Here is a 17,868-nt window from a genome sequence, read left to right as displayed (position 1 = left end):
AAGCAAAGATAGCCGAAATATGAATAAAAGAAATAATTAAAAAATGGTGGCCTGTAAAATAAAATAGATTACATGAAAATAAAGGTAATGGTTGCTAATATCAGGATAAGGGTGGCAAATTTGGATATGGTTCAAAAAGGGGAAATAAAGCAAAAATGCAATTAAATCTGATGTTGTCAGCAAAGGTAATTTTACCTTCAGATTTAATTGTATTTTTGCTTTATTTCCCCTTTTTGAACCATATTTAATATATTTTATTTTACAGGTCACCATTTTTTAATTATTTATTTTATTCATATTTTGGCTATCTTTCCTTTTGGCTTTTAGCTATCGTGTAACTTATATTTATTACAATATAGAAATATATATACATTTGTATCCTTTGCTGCTGCCTTGCGTGCTTTGGTGCATTTGACATATCCACTTTATTTTATCTTTTTGATGCTATTGAGGCAGTGTTAGGTGGGTCGGAAAACTGCTAGCTTGGGGGGAGACAAAGACCAATAGATTGACAGTAGTCACTGGCAGAGGTGAAAGAGATTCTTGCACTGCTTCTATTAGAATGAGCAGAAGCCTGAAAAACAAGATGCATGGTATTTCAGAGACTGCTGGGAGCCATTGCGGTACAAGTAAACACATGGGTTGTGTTAGGGTAGCTAAGAATAGAAACAGGTGCAGGTATAATTGCGTGTACACCAATGCTAGGAGTTTAGTAAATAAATTTGATGAATTTGAGGTATTGCTCAAAACATCGAAGGCAGATATAGTTGGGATATCAGAGACGTGGTGTCACACAGATATAAGGGATGCAGAACTGCAATTTGGGGAGTACAACGTCTACAGAAAGGATAGACAGGATAGGAAGGGAGGAGGGGTTATGTTATTAGTTAAGAAACACATAAAAACCAAGGAAGTGAAGCCAGTCGACATCGCTGGACAGTGCAGTGTGGAGTCAGTTTGGTGTGACATAAACATTGGGAGATCAAAATTGAGAGTAGGAGTGTGCTATAGGCCTAATGACTCTGATGAGTATAATAAGGAACTGTACAGGGAAATAGAGTGGGCCAGTAAATCAGAGTGTCTTATAATGGGAGATTTTAATTTCCCAGATATTGACTGGAATTTGGGGGCTGGTTACTCACACACTAGCAGGACTTTTGTGGATTTATTGGATGATTGTTTTCTACATCAGCATGTTCGGGAGGCAACTAGAGGGAGTAATACTCTTGATTTGATTATCAGCAGTGATTCTTCATGCATTAAGAATCTGCAGATAAATGAACCACTAGGTGGCAGTGATCACAGTGTGCTGAAGTGGGATTTACTCAAAGAGGTAACTACCATTAGGGGTAAAGGGAAGGGTTATTGCTTCCGTAAAGGCGACTACGATGGACTGAGACAGTATTTAAATTCTATACAGTGGGACCAACTGATGATGTTACCAACAGCAAATTCAAAATGGGAAGCATTCAAAGAACTTATCTTGGAAGCTACTAGGCTTTACATACCAACTAAGAAATATTGTTCAAGGTTTAGGCCAAAATGGATGTCAGATGAACTAATGAGGCATATGGCAGAGAAGAAAAATGCATGGGATACATACAAATTAACACATGACACAGAAGCCTATGATTGATACAAGTTGATATGCAACCAAGTTACAAAGGAGGTTAGGCAGGCGAAGGCAGACTACGAGAAATCCTTGGCAAGGGATGCAAAGAAAAACAGCAAAGAGTTCTTTACTTATGTAAACTCTAGAAGGAAGGGGATGAATCAGATTGGTCCACTTGATATTGATGGGTCAACTGTTGATGATCCTGCTCAGGTAGCTAACAAACTAAATGAATATTTTGCATCGACATTCACACATGAGGAGTTATTCAGCGAGGGGAATGCCAGAGGTGTATTCAACTCTAGCAGTAAGCTACAGAATCTTGAAATAACTGGGAGTAAAGTGGAGGAGAAACTGTTGAAGATAAACACAAGAAAGGCACCGGGGTGGATGGGATCTATCCAGTTATATTAAAGGAGGCAGCAAAGGAAGTAAGCAAACCCTTAGCCATAATTATGAGAGCTTCCTTGGACTCAGGGGAGGTACCCATAGACTGGAAATGTGCAAATGTGACCCCAATTCACAAAGGAGGATCAAAGGCTGACACAAGTAATTATAGACCTGTGAGCTTAACTTCTGTTCCAGGAAAATTAATGGAGGCACTGGTTAAAGAAGCACTGCAGGATCATTTAGACAAGACTTCAGTTATAGCTCAGACACAGCATGGTTTTGTTAAGGGGAAGTCTTGCCTGACCAACTTGATTGGATACGATGATGCAGTCACAAAAGAACTGGATGCAGGGAATAACTTTGATATTATATACTTGGATCTTAGAAAGGCTTTTGATACTGTTGCACATGGAAGACTGCTACACAAATTGGAGCAGTGTGACATTGGAGGCAAATTGCTGCTATGGATAAAGGGGTGGTTGAGGGGGAGAAGACAGAGAGTGGTAATCAATGGACACTGCTCATCGTGGACTGATGTTATTAGTGGAGTCCCTCAGGGCTCAGTGTTGGGTCCATTATTGTTTTCTGTATTTATAAATGATATTGATGATGGTATATCGGGCTTAATGTCCAAGTTTGCAGACGATACAAAGGTTGGCAGGGTTGTCAAGGACACTACTGACACTATGCTGCTGCAACAGGATCTGGAAAGGTTGAGCAGATGGGCTGAGAGGTGGCAAATGAAGTTTAACATTGATAAATGTAAAGTACTACACAAGGGAAGCAGCAACCCCAGAGCAACGTATCAACTCTGTGGTACTACACTGACAGTGGTAGAGAATGAAAGGGACTTGGGGGTGGTTGTGCAGGCAGATATGAAGTTCTCTGAGCAGTGCAGACGGGCTGCAAGAGTAGCTCATGGAGTATTGTCAATGATATACAGGAATTTTTCCAGCAGGGATAAGGAGGTGATTATTCCATTGTATAAGGCGATGGTCAGGCCACACCTAGAGTACTGTATACAGGTCTGGAGGCCTCATTTCAAGAAGAATGTAGAGCTGCTGGAACGAGTACAGAGAAGGGCAACAAGATTAGTGAATGGAACAAAGGGGTGCTCTTACGAAGAAAGGCTTAAGTTTTGCAAATTACAGTGTCTGGAGACTAGGCACCAGCGAGGTGATCTGATAGAGGTTTATAAAGCCTTGAATGGTTTAAGCATGCTCAATGCTGATGGGATTCTTCCTCTAGCTCAGAAAAATCACCTGAGAGGGCATAAATTCAAATTGAGGAAAGACAGATGTAGGATAGACGTGCGGAAATTTGCCTTTAGCCAGCGGGTGGTTGGTTGGTGGAACAGACTTCCATCCCTTGTGGTGGAGGTTGATAGCCTAAATAAGTTTAAGGCTCAGCTGGACAGGTATTTTGAACGAACAGAGGGGTGAAGTGGAAGTGGGTTTTTTTTTTTTTTTTTTTTGGCTGATGCTGCATAAGCTTGCTTTCTTGCATCAAATGCCTCTACTAATGCTAATGCTAATCTTCCCACTATTTCTAGTTTTAATTCATTGGTATTATGTACTATATCTGTTATATATATATATATATATATATATATATAAATATTAATAGTTATATTAGTGATAAAAGGAAAGAAAGTTAAAAGACAATAACTAATATTTATGGGTTAATTCTGAGTGGTTGTTCCCAGTTGAAGTCATCTAGATTGTCGGTAAAAAGCGATAATAATAATTTTTTTTTTTTTTTTTTGCGTTTTCTTAAGTCCCTGATGGTATTCTTATTATTGGATTGATTTACTTTTCTAATAATATTCTATATATATATATATATATATATATATATCCTATCCTTAATGTTTAATTAAAGACATCAATATTTTATACTTAGGTCAAGTCTTCAATAATTTAATTTTAAACCCCTACAAGCTTGTCTGTCTAATTAAATCTTTTGTTAATGGAAATAAGCAGTACTATTCTTCAAGTATCTGGGGGATAGTCTCAACTTCAGTAGTTTTACATAATTGTTAATATTATTATGTGATTCAAGGATTATTTTCCGAATCTTCACTCTGTAGTTTATAAAATTTGTTAAACTACCAAGAATGGTTTTCAATTTTTATATTTTTAAAAAGCTAACAGTTATTAATATTTAACCTAATAATTATAGACATCTATGATTAAATCATTTATTTCCCAATTCAAATTTAAAAGTCAAAATAATGTAATAATAATCATTAATAATTTTTTTGTATCGCAACCAACCAACCATGCAACAGTGTGAAATAAACTCACCAAGATACTTTGTATGCTCACAAAAGTACTTATTCCATGCATGAAGAAAAAAAAAAAATTAGAGGGAGCTATGCCATGCACTCCTTCAGCTAGGTGTCAACAACAACATAGGCTGGTCATGGTGGCAGCAGTGTAACGGCGTGGGGAGAGATTTTGTGACACACACACACTGAGCCTTGTTATCAGTGGAGTAACACTTGGATGCTACAGATTATCTGGAATTGGGTCCAACCAGGTGCATCTCTCCATGGTTGCAGTATATCTATTCCCAAATGGGTTCTTCCAACCAGATAATGCAGCAAGTCATAAGGACAGAACTGCATAGAAGTGATTCCAGGATCATCAAAATATATTTAACCTACTGAAGTTGCCTCTCTAATCATCAGATAGTTTCATATTGTATTATTGTTAAGGTATACTCTATTGTAGTACCTGCAGGACAGTTGGAATGGAGATTTGCAATCACCCAATTTATAACAACTGTGGGAAGCAATTGAATCAATGTGGATGAGCATCTCTGCAGCATGCTTTCAACATCTCACTGATGTTCAATGCCACTACAATTGAGGGCTAAATGGGAGCTCCCTACTTGCTGTTTGGTAAGTGTACCTAATAAAGTAAACATTTAGTGTGTGTATATAACACACAACATATAATGTGATAGGTTAGGGGTGCAATGAAGTTAATCAGGTGGGCGATTTGGTAGCATCAGAGGGCTTATATGCAGATTTTGATAATTTCTCACCTAGCATTTATGTTAAAAGAGGTGAATACAGTGGAAGCAGCATATTACATTCCACTTTTTTTTTAAATTGTATTTAAGTGGTCCCTTTGGCAACACCTCTGTCTATTACACAGATAATTTACATCATTGTATTCTAATATACTCCTTCCTTTTAGCATATAAAAATGCACCTCTAGCATATCAAATTATTATATCAATATACGACACTCAGTGACAACTACTGATGAAAGAATTGTGTGGTATTTAAGGATTGTCTTCTCCACTATCCTTATCTTCCTTACTCAAATGTTTTCATTAATTATTCAGAACATGTATGCATGAACATATAGCAACTCAAAAGTATGTCTGCCCATTTCTGGAAATAAATAAAATTAATTACAACCTCAATAACTATTATTATTGGGCGTGCAGACTAATAAGTTTAAGGCATATGGTAAACTATTACAGAGTGCAGATGTTTAAATTGTCTACGTCAATTTGTTTTAGGTATTGCACGATTAACAGTAGTGATGGCCTAATTGAATGACTGATAATCAGTTATTTCAATAATTGATTATACACAAATTAGATGATTAGAAATTGATAAGAGAAAACTAGGGAGGGGGGAACTGATAGTGGAAGGAATCGATCTGACTTAATCAAAACTAAGATCCAGTATTGTTACTACTCAGCCAATTGTTCCATTCGGTCCTGTCTCACATATACATCTATATATGTGAGACAGACTGAATACTAATAATGAGATGGAATGAATAGCAGTAAAACATCAGATTGAATACTAGTAATTGGGCAGGCAGATATGAAGTTTTCTAAGCAGTGCAAACGGTCTGCAAGATTAGCTCATGATGCCTTGTCATAATCACCTAATTTGCATATATTATTCATTATCAATTATGCCCAGAGTCATACTTATGAATAGGCATAGGAGGCGTTAGCCGAGGGCCTCAACATAGAGGGGTGCTAGCATGGCCACTGTAATGTCAAATTTTTAAAGCTAGTTCTTTTTTTAATGCCCTGATGTAAACTATGGCACACTTATACCTACCATGTAAACAGAGACAGGTGAAATTTACTGGAAGTATGGATTACACATTTCTGCAAAAGAACAGGTTAATTTCCAGAATAAAAGAAAATCGCTCCCTCCTAATTCTCTAATAGGGTGCAACAGCAGAACACAGACTGAATACCACGACGTATTATCTGCATCAGGAATATGCCTTGATCTTTTCCACTGGCTATGAAGACAAGAAAGCAATCAACCAGCATGACTTCTCTGTACATATGTGGGAGCCGGTTAAATGTGTTACAGACACCACTAAAATTGCGGAATGTCCCTTTAGTTCTTAATTTGTGCATTCCACAGCAGCAGCTCTATTGCCAGAGGTGCAAATATATGTGATACATAGTTTAGTTCAGTACTGTTCTTTATATTTTGCAATATTATAACGTTTGTGTTTAAACAGATTGGTAAAAATAATTGTTTTTTTTCCGGATTATATTTATACATGCAAGTTTTTTTTTGGACTCTGGTAACTTTAAAAGTCCCCCCCCCCCCTGCAAGACCTTAGCACCTCGGGCCCCGAGAAGTGCAAGTACAGTCTTGGTTATGCCGATCACTAGTTCACAGCAGTGAATGAATGAAAAACATTCTCAAATGCAACTACTGGGAAAGATTTATATGCTTATTTAATTTCACCTCTTAATTGAAGCATGGCTGGTTTGCTACTGTGCACTACATCCCTACACTGTCAACCAATGAAATGATCAATAAAGTACATCCCTGACATTATAATGTGGAGATAGCCTGTCTTGTTCATAGTTCACAGCAAACCCAGTGCAACGTATCAACTCTGTGGTACTACACTGACAGTGGTAGAGAATGAAAGGGACTGGGGATGATTGTGCAGGCAGATATGAAGTTCTCTGAGCAGTGCAGACGGGCTGCAAGAGTAGCTCATGGTGTATTGTCAATGATATATAGGAATTTTTCTAGCAGGAATAAGGAGGTGATTATTCCCTTGTATAAGGCAATGGTCAGGCCACACCTAGAGTACTGTATACAGGTCTGAAGGCCTCATTTCAAGAAGGATGTAGAGCTGCTGGAACGAGTACAGAGAAGGGCAAAAAGATTAGTGAATGGAACAAAGGGGTGCTCTTACGAAGAAAGGCTTAAGTTTTGCAAATTACAGTGTCTGGAGACTAGGCACCAGCGAGGTGATCTGATAGAGGTATATAAAGCCTTGAATGGTTTGAGCATGCTCAATGCTGATGGGATTCTTGCTCAGAATAATCACCTGAGAGGGCATAAATTCAAACTGAGGAAAGACAGATGTAGGATAGACATGCGGAAATTTGCCTTTAGCCAGCGGGTGGTTGGTTGATGGAACAGACTTCCATCCCTTGCCATGGAAGTTGATGGCCTAAATAAGTTTAAGGCTCAGCTGGACAGGTATTTTGAACGAACAGAGGGGTGAAGTGGAAGTGGTTATTTTTTATTTATTTTTTTTTTTGGTTGATGCTGCATAAGCTTGCTTTCTTGCATCAAATGCCTCTACTAATGCTAATGCTAAACCACTTCATCCCCATATAGCTTATAAATGGCAAGGACATAGGGACACATTAAGCATATCGATTCACATATCACTGGTAATTGTCCCTTCAAAAAACTATAGTTCAATTCTTTTGGAGAATTTTTTGCCATATCAGTGTAACTGGTATAGAGAAGGCACTATAAACTCACTGTCTTCTCTATGTGAATGTTTGGCTTGTCAAGTCAAAGAGGTAACTACCATCAGGGGTAAAGGGAAGGGTTTTTGCTTTCGTAAAAGTGACTACGGTGGTCTGAGACAGTATTTAAATTCTATACGGTGGGACCAACTGATGATGATGTTACCAACAGCAAATTCAAAATGGGAGGCTCTATGTGAATGTTTGGCTTGTCAAGTCAAAGAGGTAACTACCATCAGGGGTAAAGGGAAGGGTTTTTGCTTTCGTAAAAGCGACTACGGTGGTCTGAGACAGTATTTAAATTCTATACGGTGGGACCAACTGATGATGATGTTACCAACAGCAAATTCAAAATGGGAGGCATTCAAAGAATTAATCTTGGAAGCTACTAGCTTTACATACCAACTAAGAAATATTGTTCAAGGTTTAGGCCTAAATGGATGTCAGATGAACTAATGAGACATGTGGCAGAAAAGAAAAATGCATGGGATACATATACAGTCGATTCCAGTTAATTGGGACACATCGGGACATCACTTTGGCCCAATTAAGCGAAATTTTAATGAGCTGAAAAGCACATTCTAACGGAGGCAAAAAAGTATGAATAAAATAAAGGGAATATGGTATTTAAAGAAAGCACACTGTTATATTGGTGCAAACATTTATTTAAAAATAACTAAAGCTAAAAGCAAACAAAATGTATGTATGTACATATAATGTACATATGTAAAATGAAGATACAGTACAGAATAATGTCCGTGTCAAGCAAAGGTTACACATTACTTAAGGGTTCTTACTTTGAAAAAAATTATGAAGTGTACCCTGAAGTGTTCTCTTTATGGACTGCAATTGAAGAAAGTCGGCGCAGGTATCTAATGCTGATAAAAGACTGCCTTCATTGCCTTCCTGCATGAAATAGCATCTCAATTCAGTGATACATTTCCTGGCATCCTGGTTAGTCACTCGCTTAGGTATATCATCGTCATCATTTTCTTGGTCTTTTGGTGTCTCTGAGTGTTTTGCCGCAATTTGTTCAATAATCGTTTCCTCATAATCTTCATTTTCATCGTGGCATTGAAGGTTATCGTCAATCGTTAAAAATTCTTCACAATTTTGGACCTGTTGCAGTTCCAAAGCCATTGCATCTGATGTTGCAGTTCCAAAGCCATTGCATGTGAAACCACATTTAGCAAAACAATTCCGAATTGTTCTGCTGCTTATTCCTCGCCAGCTATCGGCGTTAAATTGTACAGCTTTTAACACTGAAACTTTTGCACTAACCTCTACTGATTTCGATGATGATGTCAGCAGATTTTCCTCAATTGCTTCAAGGATGTGATTAACCAGCTTTCCGCGATAATAGGTCTTCAAATTTTTTATAATTCCCGCATCCATAGGCTGTATCAGGGATGTGGTGTTAGGGGGTAAAAATTCCAGTTCAATATTTTTTAAACCAGCTACATTAGAGTGTGTGGTGCAGTTGTCCAATATCAACAGAATTTTTCTGGACATCCGTTATAGTTCCGCGTCCCAGTTCATTAGCCATTGCGTAAAAATATATATGGTCATCCACGCCTTCTTATTGGCATAATATGAAACTGGCAAACTGCCTATTGTTAGCCCCTTGAAACAACAAGGTTTGGCACTTTTACCAATAACCAAAAGTTTGAGTTTATCATTTCCTGACATGTTTGAGCAGCACAACACTGTTACACGATCCATTGCTTTCTTTGAACCAGACAGTGTTATGTGTTGACAGCTGAGAGAACCATCCGGCGTAGCACGATAATACAGACCTGTTTCATCGGCATTGTAAATGTCATCCCCACTAAATTTTTTAAGCAACTCTGGCAGTTTTTCACATTTCCATTGCTCAGCACTCGTAGCATCAGCACTGTCTTTCTCGCCATGTGCTTTTTTGTAACTAATGTCATGTCTGCACTTACATCGAGACAACCAACCATCCGTCGCTTTGAAATTTACGTGACCTAGCTTATTGGCCAACTCTTCTGACTTGTTTTTTAGCATAGGGCCGCTTACACACACTCCTCGTTTAGATATGGTGGAAAACCATTGATTCAAAGCATCTTCGACATCTGGATCTTTGCCTTCTCTCTTTCGCTTATGAGATATTTTCTTTAAATCCACGCGCAATGTCCACTCCTCTCTAAGTTTTTCTTGTTGCTGTAGAAGTCGTGAAATTGTAGATTTTGGCACCTTTATTATCTCCGCTAGCTGACGATGACTGATGTTAGGAGATTGACTCTTTATCTTGTCAAGAACAGTGATTTTTTCTGAAAGTGCCAAATCTTTACATGGCATCTTGACAGGGGTCTTAAATGTACTGAAAAAAAGGGGAGGGTGAAACCAAAATCAGTGCAGTTTGGTACAGTTTTTAATCTATTCTAACCCACAAGATGTATACATATGTACCTAGTGTGATCGTAAACAACTGCAAGCAAAATTTCTTCAGAATCCGATTACCACGACACAGAACAAACGTACAGCAACCACTGTACAGCACGACTTCGCAATAACTGATTCTGCTGCTGCCCACATGATTTCTTTGTTGCGAACCATCTAAATTAGTTTATTGTTCAATAAACTATATTTAGATGTTTGTGTGTGCCATCTAAATATAGTTTATAGTTCAATCAAGACCTTCATTGCCCCAATTAAGTGGCGAGTTGGCTCAAATAAGCGGAACAAATTCAGGCTAAATATTTGTTTTGTTTCTGTTCTTCATAATTTGCCCCAAATAAGCAGCTGGCCCGATTAACCAGTGGCCCAATTAAAAGGAATGCACTGTACATTAATGGGTGACATGGAAGCTTATGATAGATATAAGCTGGTCTGTAACCAAGTCACAAAGGAGATTAGGCAGGCAAAGGCAGATTATTTTATTTATTTATTTTTTTTTTATGTGAACCCCAAACACGAGAGGTATTAGAACCTATAGTACTTAGTACCGTGCTTGGGTTGGAGACTGAGAAGACGAAAGAAGATATTTGTTGACATTGGACTTGAACTTTTGTAGATTGTATTTTTCAGGAAATACGTATGAAGGAAGGTTGAGAGAGGTTTTGGGGGCACCACCCCAGATGTGGGAACAATATTTCATGGCAGGGCGGATTTGCGATTTATACAGAGTGAGCAGTTATTTGGAAGAAAAGTAACGCCGAGAGCGAAAGAGAAAACCAAGTTTTTTAGATGCAGAGGAAGCAATATTTGTAATGTGCTTGTGCCAAGAGAGATTAGAAGTCAAGGTAATCCCCAAAAGAGATATATCATTTTGCCTAGAAATCGGAGTGTCACTAAAGATAAGCATAGGAGCAGAAGAATCCTTTTTGCGAGATATAAGACAAGATTGAGTTTTAGAAGGGTTGAAATCAACTAAGTTGTCTTTGCCCAACTGGAGAATTACCTGAAGATCGGCATTTAAGGAATTGGTAGCAGATTTTCGAGAAGTTGAAGCTGATTGAGCAGGACAAGGTTTCTCAAAATGGAAAGTTGAATGCAATGTGCTATCATTGGCATTATGAGATTATGAGAAATCCTTGGCAAAGGATGCAAAGAAAAACAGCAAACAGTTCTTTACTATGTAAACTCTAGAATGAAAGGGATGAATCAGATTGGTCCACTGAATATTGATGGTTCAACTGCTGATGATGCTGCTCAGGTGGCTAACAAACTATATGAGTATTTTGCATCTACATTCACACATGAGGAGTTATTCAGGGAGGGGAATACCAGAGGTGAATTTAACTCTGGCAGTGAGCTAGATGATTCTGTAATAACTGAGAGGAAAGTGGAGGATAAACTATTGAGTGTTCAGTGTTGGGTCCATTGTTGTTTTCTGTATTTATAAATGATATTGATGATGGTATATCAGGCTTAATGTCCAAGTTTGCAGACGATACAAAGGTTGGCAGGGTTGTTAAGGACACTAATGACAGTGCACTGCTGCAACAGGATCTAGAAAAGTTGAGCAGATGGGCTGAGAGGTGGAAAATGAAGTTTAACATTGACAAATGTAAAGTACTACATATAGGAAGCAGTAACCCCAGAGTAACATATCAACTCTGTGGTACTACACTGTCAGTGGTAGAGAATGAAAAGGAACTGAAGGTAACTCTGCAGGCAGATATGAAGTTTTCTGAGCAGTGCAGACGGTCTGCAAGAGTAGCTCATGGTGCTTTGTCAATGATATACAGGAATTTTTCTAGCAGGGATAAGGTGATTATCCCCTTGTATAAGGCAATGGTCAGGGCACACCTTGAGTACTGTATACTGGTCTCGAGGCCTCATTTAAAGAGGGGATGTAGAGCTGTTAGGACGATGTTGTTGTTATTTGGTTTTTAGGAGCATTAGCAACTAAGACCATATTGCTCCAAGGATATGCGGTGGTCATTCTCTGACCTTTCCGCATCCTCCGTATTTGGTCGTCACGGGCTCGAACCCCGGTCTAATCAAGAAGCGTGTGCTGTTGGAATAAGTACAGAAAAGGGCAACAAGATTAGTGAATGGAACCAAGGGTTGCTCTTACGAAGAAAGGCTAAGTTTTGCAGATTACAGTGTCTGGAGACTAGGCACCTGCGAGGTGATCTGACTGAGGAGTATAAAGCCTTGAATGGTTTGAGCATGCTCAATGCTGATGGGATTCTTCTTGCTCAGAATAATCACCTGAGAGGGCATAAATTCAAATTGAGGAAAGACAGTTTTAGGATAGATGTGCAGAAGTTTGCCTTTAGCCAGCGGGTAGGTGATTGGTGGAACAGACTTCTATCTTTAGTTGTGGAAGTTGATAGCCTAAATAAATTTAACACTGAGCTCGACATGTATTTGGAACGAACGCAGGGGTGAAATGGGAGCGGGTTTTTTTTTTTTCTTGGCTGATGCTGCATAAGCTTGCTTTCTTGCATCGTATGCCTCTACTAATGCTAACTGAAGCATGGCTGGTTTTCTACTTTGCACTACATCCCTACACTCTCAGCTTATGAAATGATCACCAAAGTAGGTCTCTGACATTATGTGGGGATGGCCTGTCTTGTTCATAGTAAACCACTTCAATCCCCATATAGCTCATAAATGGCAAGGTCATTTATGAGCTATATGAGCTACTACTACATAGGGACACATTAAGCATATTGATTCACATATCACTGGTAATTGCGACTTCAAAAAATTATAGTTCAACAATTCTTTTGGAGCAGTTTTTACCATATCAGAGTGTAACCGGTATACAGAAGGCACTGTAAAATCAATGTCTTCTCTATGTGAATGTTTGGCTGTGAGAGTTCATGCACTATGAAGCTTGAACGTTACCTCACAAAACAATATTGTATAAAAATCTTGCAACCTCATCCAAATTCACAAAACTCAACTCACTGATGAGGATCATATTTGTTCATATCACATTTCCAACAGCTCTCAAAGAATGCAGTTTACACTTGCTCTGCTGATTCCAGTCGCAAAGGCAGCTTGCCTACGAGCCTGGAATTTTCGTGGTGACCCTGCAAGCTGTTGCAACACCATATCAGAATTTTTGTCACCTATTGATGAATAGAGTTGCCCATTTCTTGCACAATATCATGCATCTCAAATTTATTGTGAATTCTTGAAACTGTTCTTCGTGATGATGGTGGTTAAGTGACAAATTCATGTCTTCACTGTCTTTGAACTTTGCACTCATTCTCAGATTTCCAGTAACGCTTCAAAATTACTTTGCATTGTTCAAAACACAAACATTCAACTGACATATTGTATTATGCTTTGCATTACGGGCATCATTTTGCATTTTTTTTTTTTAAGAACTAATGCCATTTTTTATCAGCAAAACATACTAATAAAAGGTAGCAAAATATAAGTTCATCTATAAATATGTGATTAAATATTTATGATGAAAATGTGTGTATGGGAATCCCTTGCCAACTACAGGGGACAAGTTCTTTAAACATGTGTTTGGCAAAACTGCAGCTGGCGAGGCTCAAATACCAATGAATATAAGTGGTTAGGGAAAAAACAATAAATGTGCCAATAAAATTCATGGAAAAACAGAGTAAATGTCATTATAAATTTATGAAACACAAACAATGAAATCTATCAAGTACATTTATTTTCTGTTCCAATGTCATAACTTCACTTGCTCTTTTTACATTTTTACTTTTGGATACAATATGATCTAAGTCATTGATGCACCTAAAACCCAACATTTACTTTCAGCTTTTTGAGCTATTATAGGCCACAATAAAAGGTAAAATAAATAACAGTGTATAACAAGCAGTAGTCTCAAAAGTGTTATGAAAAAAAGTACAAAATATGTCGGGAAAAATTATGTTAGTCAAAAACAAAAATCTGTGGAGAGAAATGCTGGCATATTCAACATGCACAACACTATACAAGTAAACAGTGATGACAAGAGCATTATTGAGATAGAAACACAAACAGATCCCCCCCACAGCCATGATATATGGAAGGCTGGGGGGAACTGGAGTGCTCCTTTGTAACAGGACATTGCAGAGAAATATATTTATGCAAGAAAGAAAAGAGGATGCAAAATTTTGGCATACAAATAAAAAACTGCATTATCTCACATCGATGACTGAAGAGGCATTACTGTACATCTTTTTGAAACACTTTGTATGCATGTGTGTGTGTGTGCATGAGAAAGTTAAATAAAAAATAGCAATGTCTGTAGTGATATAGTTGATTTATCATACCACTGTCTGAAAGCTTAAAATCCAATAATAGATACAGGTACATATGTGCAAAGCTAGAAAATGTTATTAGGCATTCTCCAAATTCTTAAAAATGCTAAGAAAATATTAAAACTTGCTAAGAAAATATTAAAACCTACTAAGAAACATGAAGAATATTCATAACTGCTAAGAAGCCTAAAAATACCAAGGAAGGCCATTCAATCAAAACAATATCTCATTGTGGGCAATGTGGTTCTGATCAGAGATTGTGTGACTGAAAGCATGGATTTCCTGATGAGATTTTGTCACTGAATTGCCCTCCTTGGCATTTTTAGAATTTTTCTTAGCAGTTTTTAACATTTTTAGCATTCACTTGGAGTTAATCTTATAGCATTTTTCAGCATTATAACACCTTGGGCTCTTTAATCTTCATCCAGATCATCCCTACCACATTCTTAATTATCTAATTACCTGCCCTAACTATAAGTGCTTTCAAGATCCATTCTTCCCCTGTCTAGGAGTTCGCCTAATAAATAAAGTCTCTTACTTCACACAAGTTTCTGCCTCTTTATAATTTACTCGGATCATTGCCGATTGTAAAAATAATGTATTATATACAATAATGTTTGGTATGATAAGTTCCATTCATGAGATAATTTTTATTTTGTACAAATCAGTGTATGTTTAACTTCCATTTCGAATTATCAAATGTAGCTCTGAGGAGGAGTTTATATCTAAAATATCGGAAACAAGAAATCCGAGTCTTACCACAGAGTTGGTTGGTGTGACTCGGAGTATTTCGCACCTATGTTTTTATTCCTCCAAAGTGTGTGGGTTCTATATGTGAGTTCCACACCGAATTGCAGGCATCCTCCACAATTGTCGGTATTTAATTATAAGAGGTACTTTCAATTGTTATATCAATGGGATTAACAAACCCATATAACTGTCTAAATTAGATGCTGTACACAAACCCACGTGTAATAGTAAATCTGTTTTCCAAGTAGTTCTCCAAAAGTAAAAGGTAATTATTCACCAAAGTCTCCAAAACAACTATGAATTACCTACAGAACAATTATTTACTGGAAAAGTGCATCAGTAAATACTTTTCATAAAATTCATTCATGATTTTCAAAAGTACAAACTTATAAACCCCACCACAGCATGCGCCATTTGCCTACTTGAACAAAGGAGATGTCACATGACTTTTCGCTTTTCTGTTTGCGTTTCCCACCCGCTATTAGGCTATTTCAAACGAAAATTTCTATATAAGAAGACATCAGATGTTATGCTTTACTACACATATTGAAAAATATTTCAAGGGGAAATTATTGAATTAAAACTAGAAGAAACGCTTTCCTCCAAGTTATAAAAATATGGACTTTTCTTAAATTACGACTGGGATTATATCCACAAGAAATAATAGCCAGTGCAATTTATAAAGATATAATTTTAAAAAATAATAATAATAAATTTCAAGATGTTTATATTAAAATTATTTCATAACACTATTGTTGAATAATACCAAAACAAGTGGCTTAATAAAGTACTTTTTTTATAGTTTATTTTTAATGCACGATTACGTGATATTCAGCGTCTTCGTATGAGATACACAGACTACGTCTGGGAGGTGTAAGAGGTTGGAAATGATCAGCTGGTGTAGTTTATGTGAGCTAAATTAATATATTTGGTAATAATAGATGCATTGAAATAGTTGGCATGTGGTTTCTGTATGTTATGTATGTCGTGCAGTAAAAGAAGAAAACATAAATGCGGACATCACCTAAGAGAAAGTAAAATATAGTACCAGCAGAGCATTTTGTTGAATTACCTAGATTGTTTCGCAGTGGAGAAGACAACCGGGCTGCATGGGATCTAATACATCAATCGGTAGAAGAATGGGGGATTGGTTTGATATTGAAAGCGATATAGTGAATCGAGATTCTGATACTGATAGTGATCCGGAAAGAGACATTGCAACCATACTACAATTTTTAATTAGAAGGTAAGACCTGTTGAATCAATGATAGTCTAATTTAGATATTAAATATCTAAATGAAACGAGCTTATACAGTATTAGCCATAAAAAAAAGGTTACCCATTTTGTTTGTCAATCCCATCTAGTTTTCATATGATTTACTAATGGTTTTCCATACGATGCCCTTTTGTTTGGCTTTCAGAAAGGTTTGGTAAAATAATCACATGAGTAAGCCAGATATGATTTAGTTAATATAAATAAAAAAATAATAATAAATAACATTGTCTCTTTACTACTCATTAGATAGGCGGTGCAACTGTTGTACCTTCTATCCGCTGATTAGTAAAAAGACTGAATTAAACATAATAAATATGCATTAATAAAAACAGTAATATAGTGAGAAAAGGACATTGTGGTGGTTTTCAATGGAGTCGAGATTTCTTATGATCACTCTTATACTAGGTATAGTTTATTTAACTCAATGTTATGGAAACGTTACATTAATGTATAGTGATTTAGTTGATAGACGAAAAAAAAACTGCCTTAATATTCATGAAATCTAGATTCCATGAAAAAGAGTAATTTTTAACAAGCCAATTTATATTAAAAAATAATTAAATCAGTTTTTTTTAATAAAGTTAGTGAATAATGTATTTACTGTAAGACAGGCTCAGTATTTGAGTCTGACCTCCCAGCTGCTACCATTAAAGTGTCAGTTACTTGTGAGAGTGTATTTATACCATTATATCCATCCACTCAGGGTTATGTTTACCTTAAAACAGAAACCAGATCTGACTAGGAAAAAGGTGAAACTCATAATGGACTCCTGGAAGAGTACATTATTCCCATCTTAGCATTTTAACAACTTATGATATAACAGGACAATCAGTGATAAGTACATTGATTAATAACATTTTATTATTTATCAAATGTATTTTTTTATTTACCAATCAGAATAATAGTCAGTCATTTTTATTAAAGGTTTTTAAAAAAATTAGTGAAATAAACCATACATCATTATTATTGTTAGCATTAGTAGAGGCATATGTTGCAAGAAAGCAAGCTTATGCAGCATCAGCCAAAAAAAGAAGAAAGAAAACTCTCCCATTTCACCCCTCTGTTTGTTCCAAATACCTGTCCAGCTCAGCCTTAATTTATTTAGGCTATCAACTTCCACAACAAAAGATGGAAGTCTGTTCCACCAACCAACTACCCGCTGGCTAAAGGCGAACTTCCACACATCTATCCTACAACTCTTTCCTCAATTTGAATTTATACCCTCTCAGGTGATTATTCTGAGCAAGAGGAAAAATCCCATTAGCATTGAGCATGCTCAAACCATTCAAGACTTTATACACCTCAATCAGATTAATAGTAATAATGGCAAGGAAGAAAGCTTATGCAGCTTTATC

The 17,868-nt window shown here is 36.9% G+C and overlaps 2 protein-coding genes across 2 annotated transcripts in view; one reads left to right on the top strand and one right to left on the bottom strand.

Annotated features, from left to right (window-relative positions):
- The window catches only part of Pcif1 (Phosphorylated CTD-interacting factor 1), a 429,173-nt gene extending 413,591 nt beyond the window's left edge, over positions 1 to 15,582 (bottom strand). Inside the window, exon 1 of the mRNA XM_090384018.1 lies at positions 15,247 to 15,582. The gene's annotated coding sequence lies outside the window, so the exon portion shown is untranslated. The remainder of the gene's footprint in view (positions 1 to 15,246) is intronic.
- Positions 15,583 to 16,097: 515 nt separating this feature from the next.
- Positions 16,098 to 17,868, top strand: part of LOC150079077 (DDB1- and CUL4-associated factor 11) — a 446,028-nt gene continuing 444,257 nt past the window's right edge. Inside the window, exon 1 of the mRNA XM_090383756.1 lies at positions 16,098 to 16,483. Coding sequence (XP_090239882.1) covers positions 16,347 to 16,483 — 137 coding nt within the window. The 5' untranslated portion in view covers positions 16,098 to 16,346. The remainder of the gene's footprint in view (positions 16,484 to 17,868) is intronic.

This window comes from Mastigoproctus giganteus, chromosome 10 (genome assembly GCF_048544385.1).
Source record: "Mastigoproctus giganteus isolate SK-2022 chromosome 10, ASM4854438v1, whole genome shotgun sequence".
Lineage (NCBI taxonomy): Eukaryota > Metazoa > Arthropoda > Arachnida > Uropygi > Thelyphonidae > Mastigoproctus > Mastigoproctus giganteus.
Note: the sequence above shows the minus strand (reverse complement) of the source record. Positions and strands in the feature narration are given on the sequence as shown.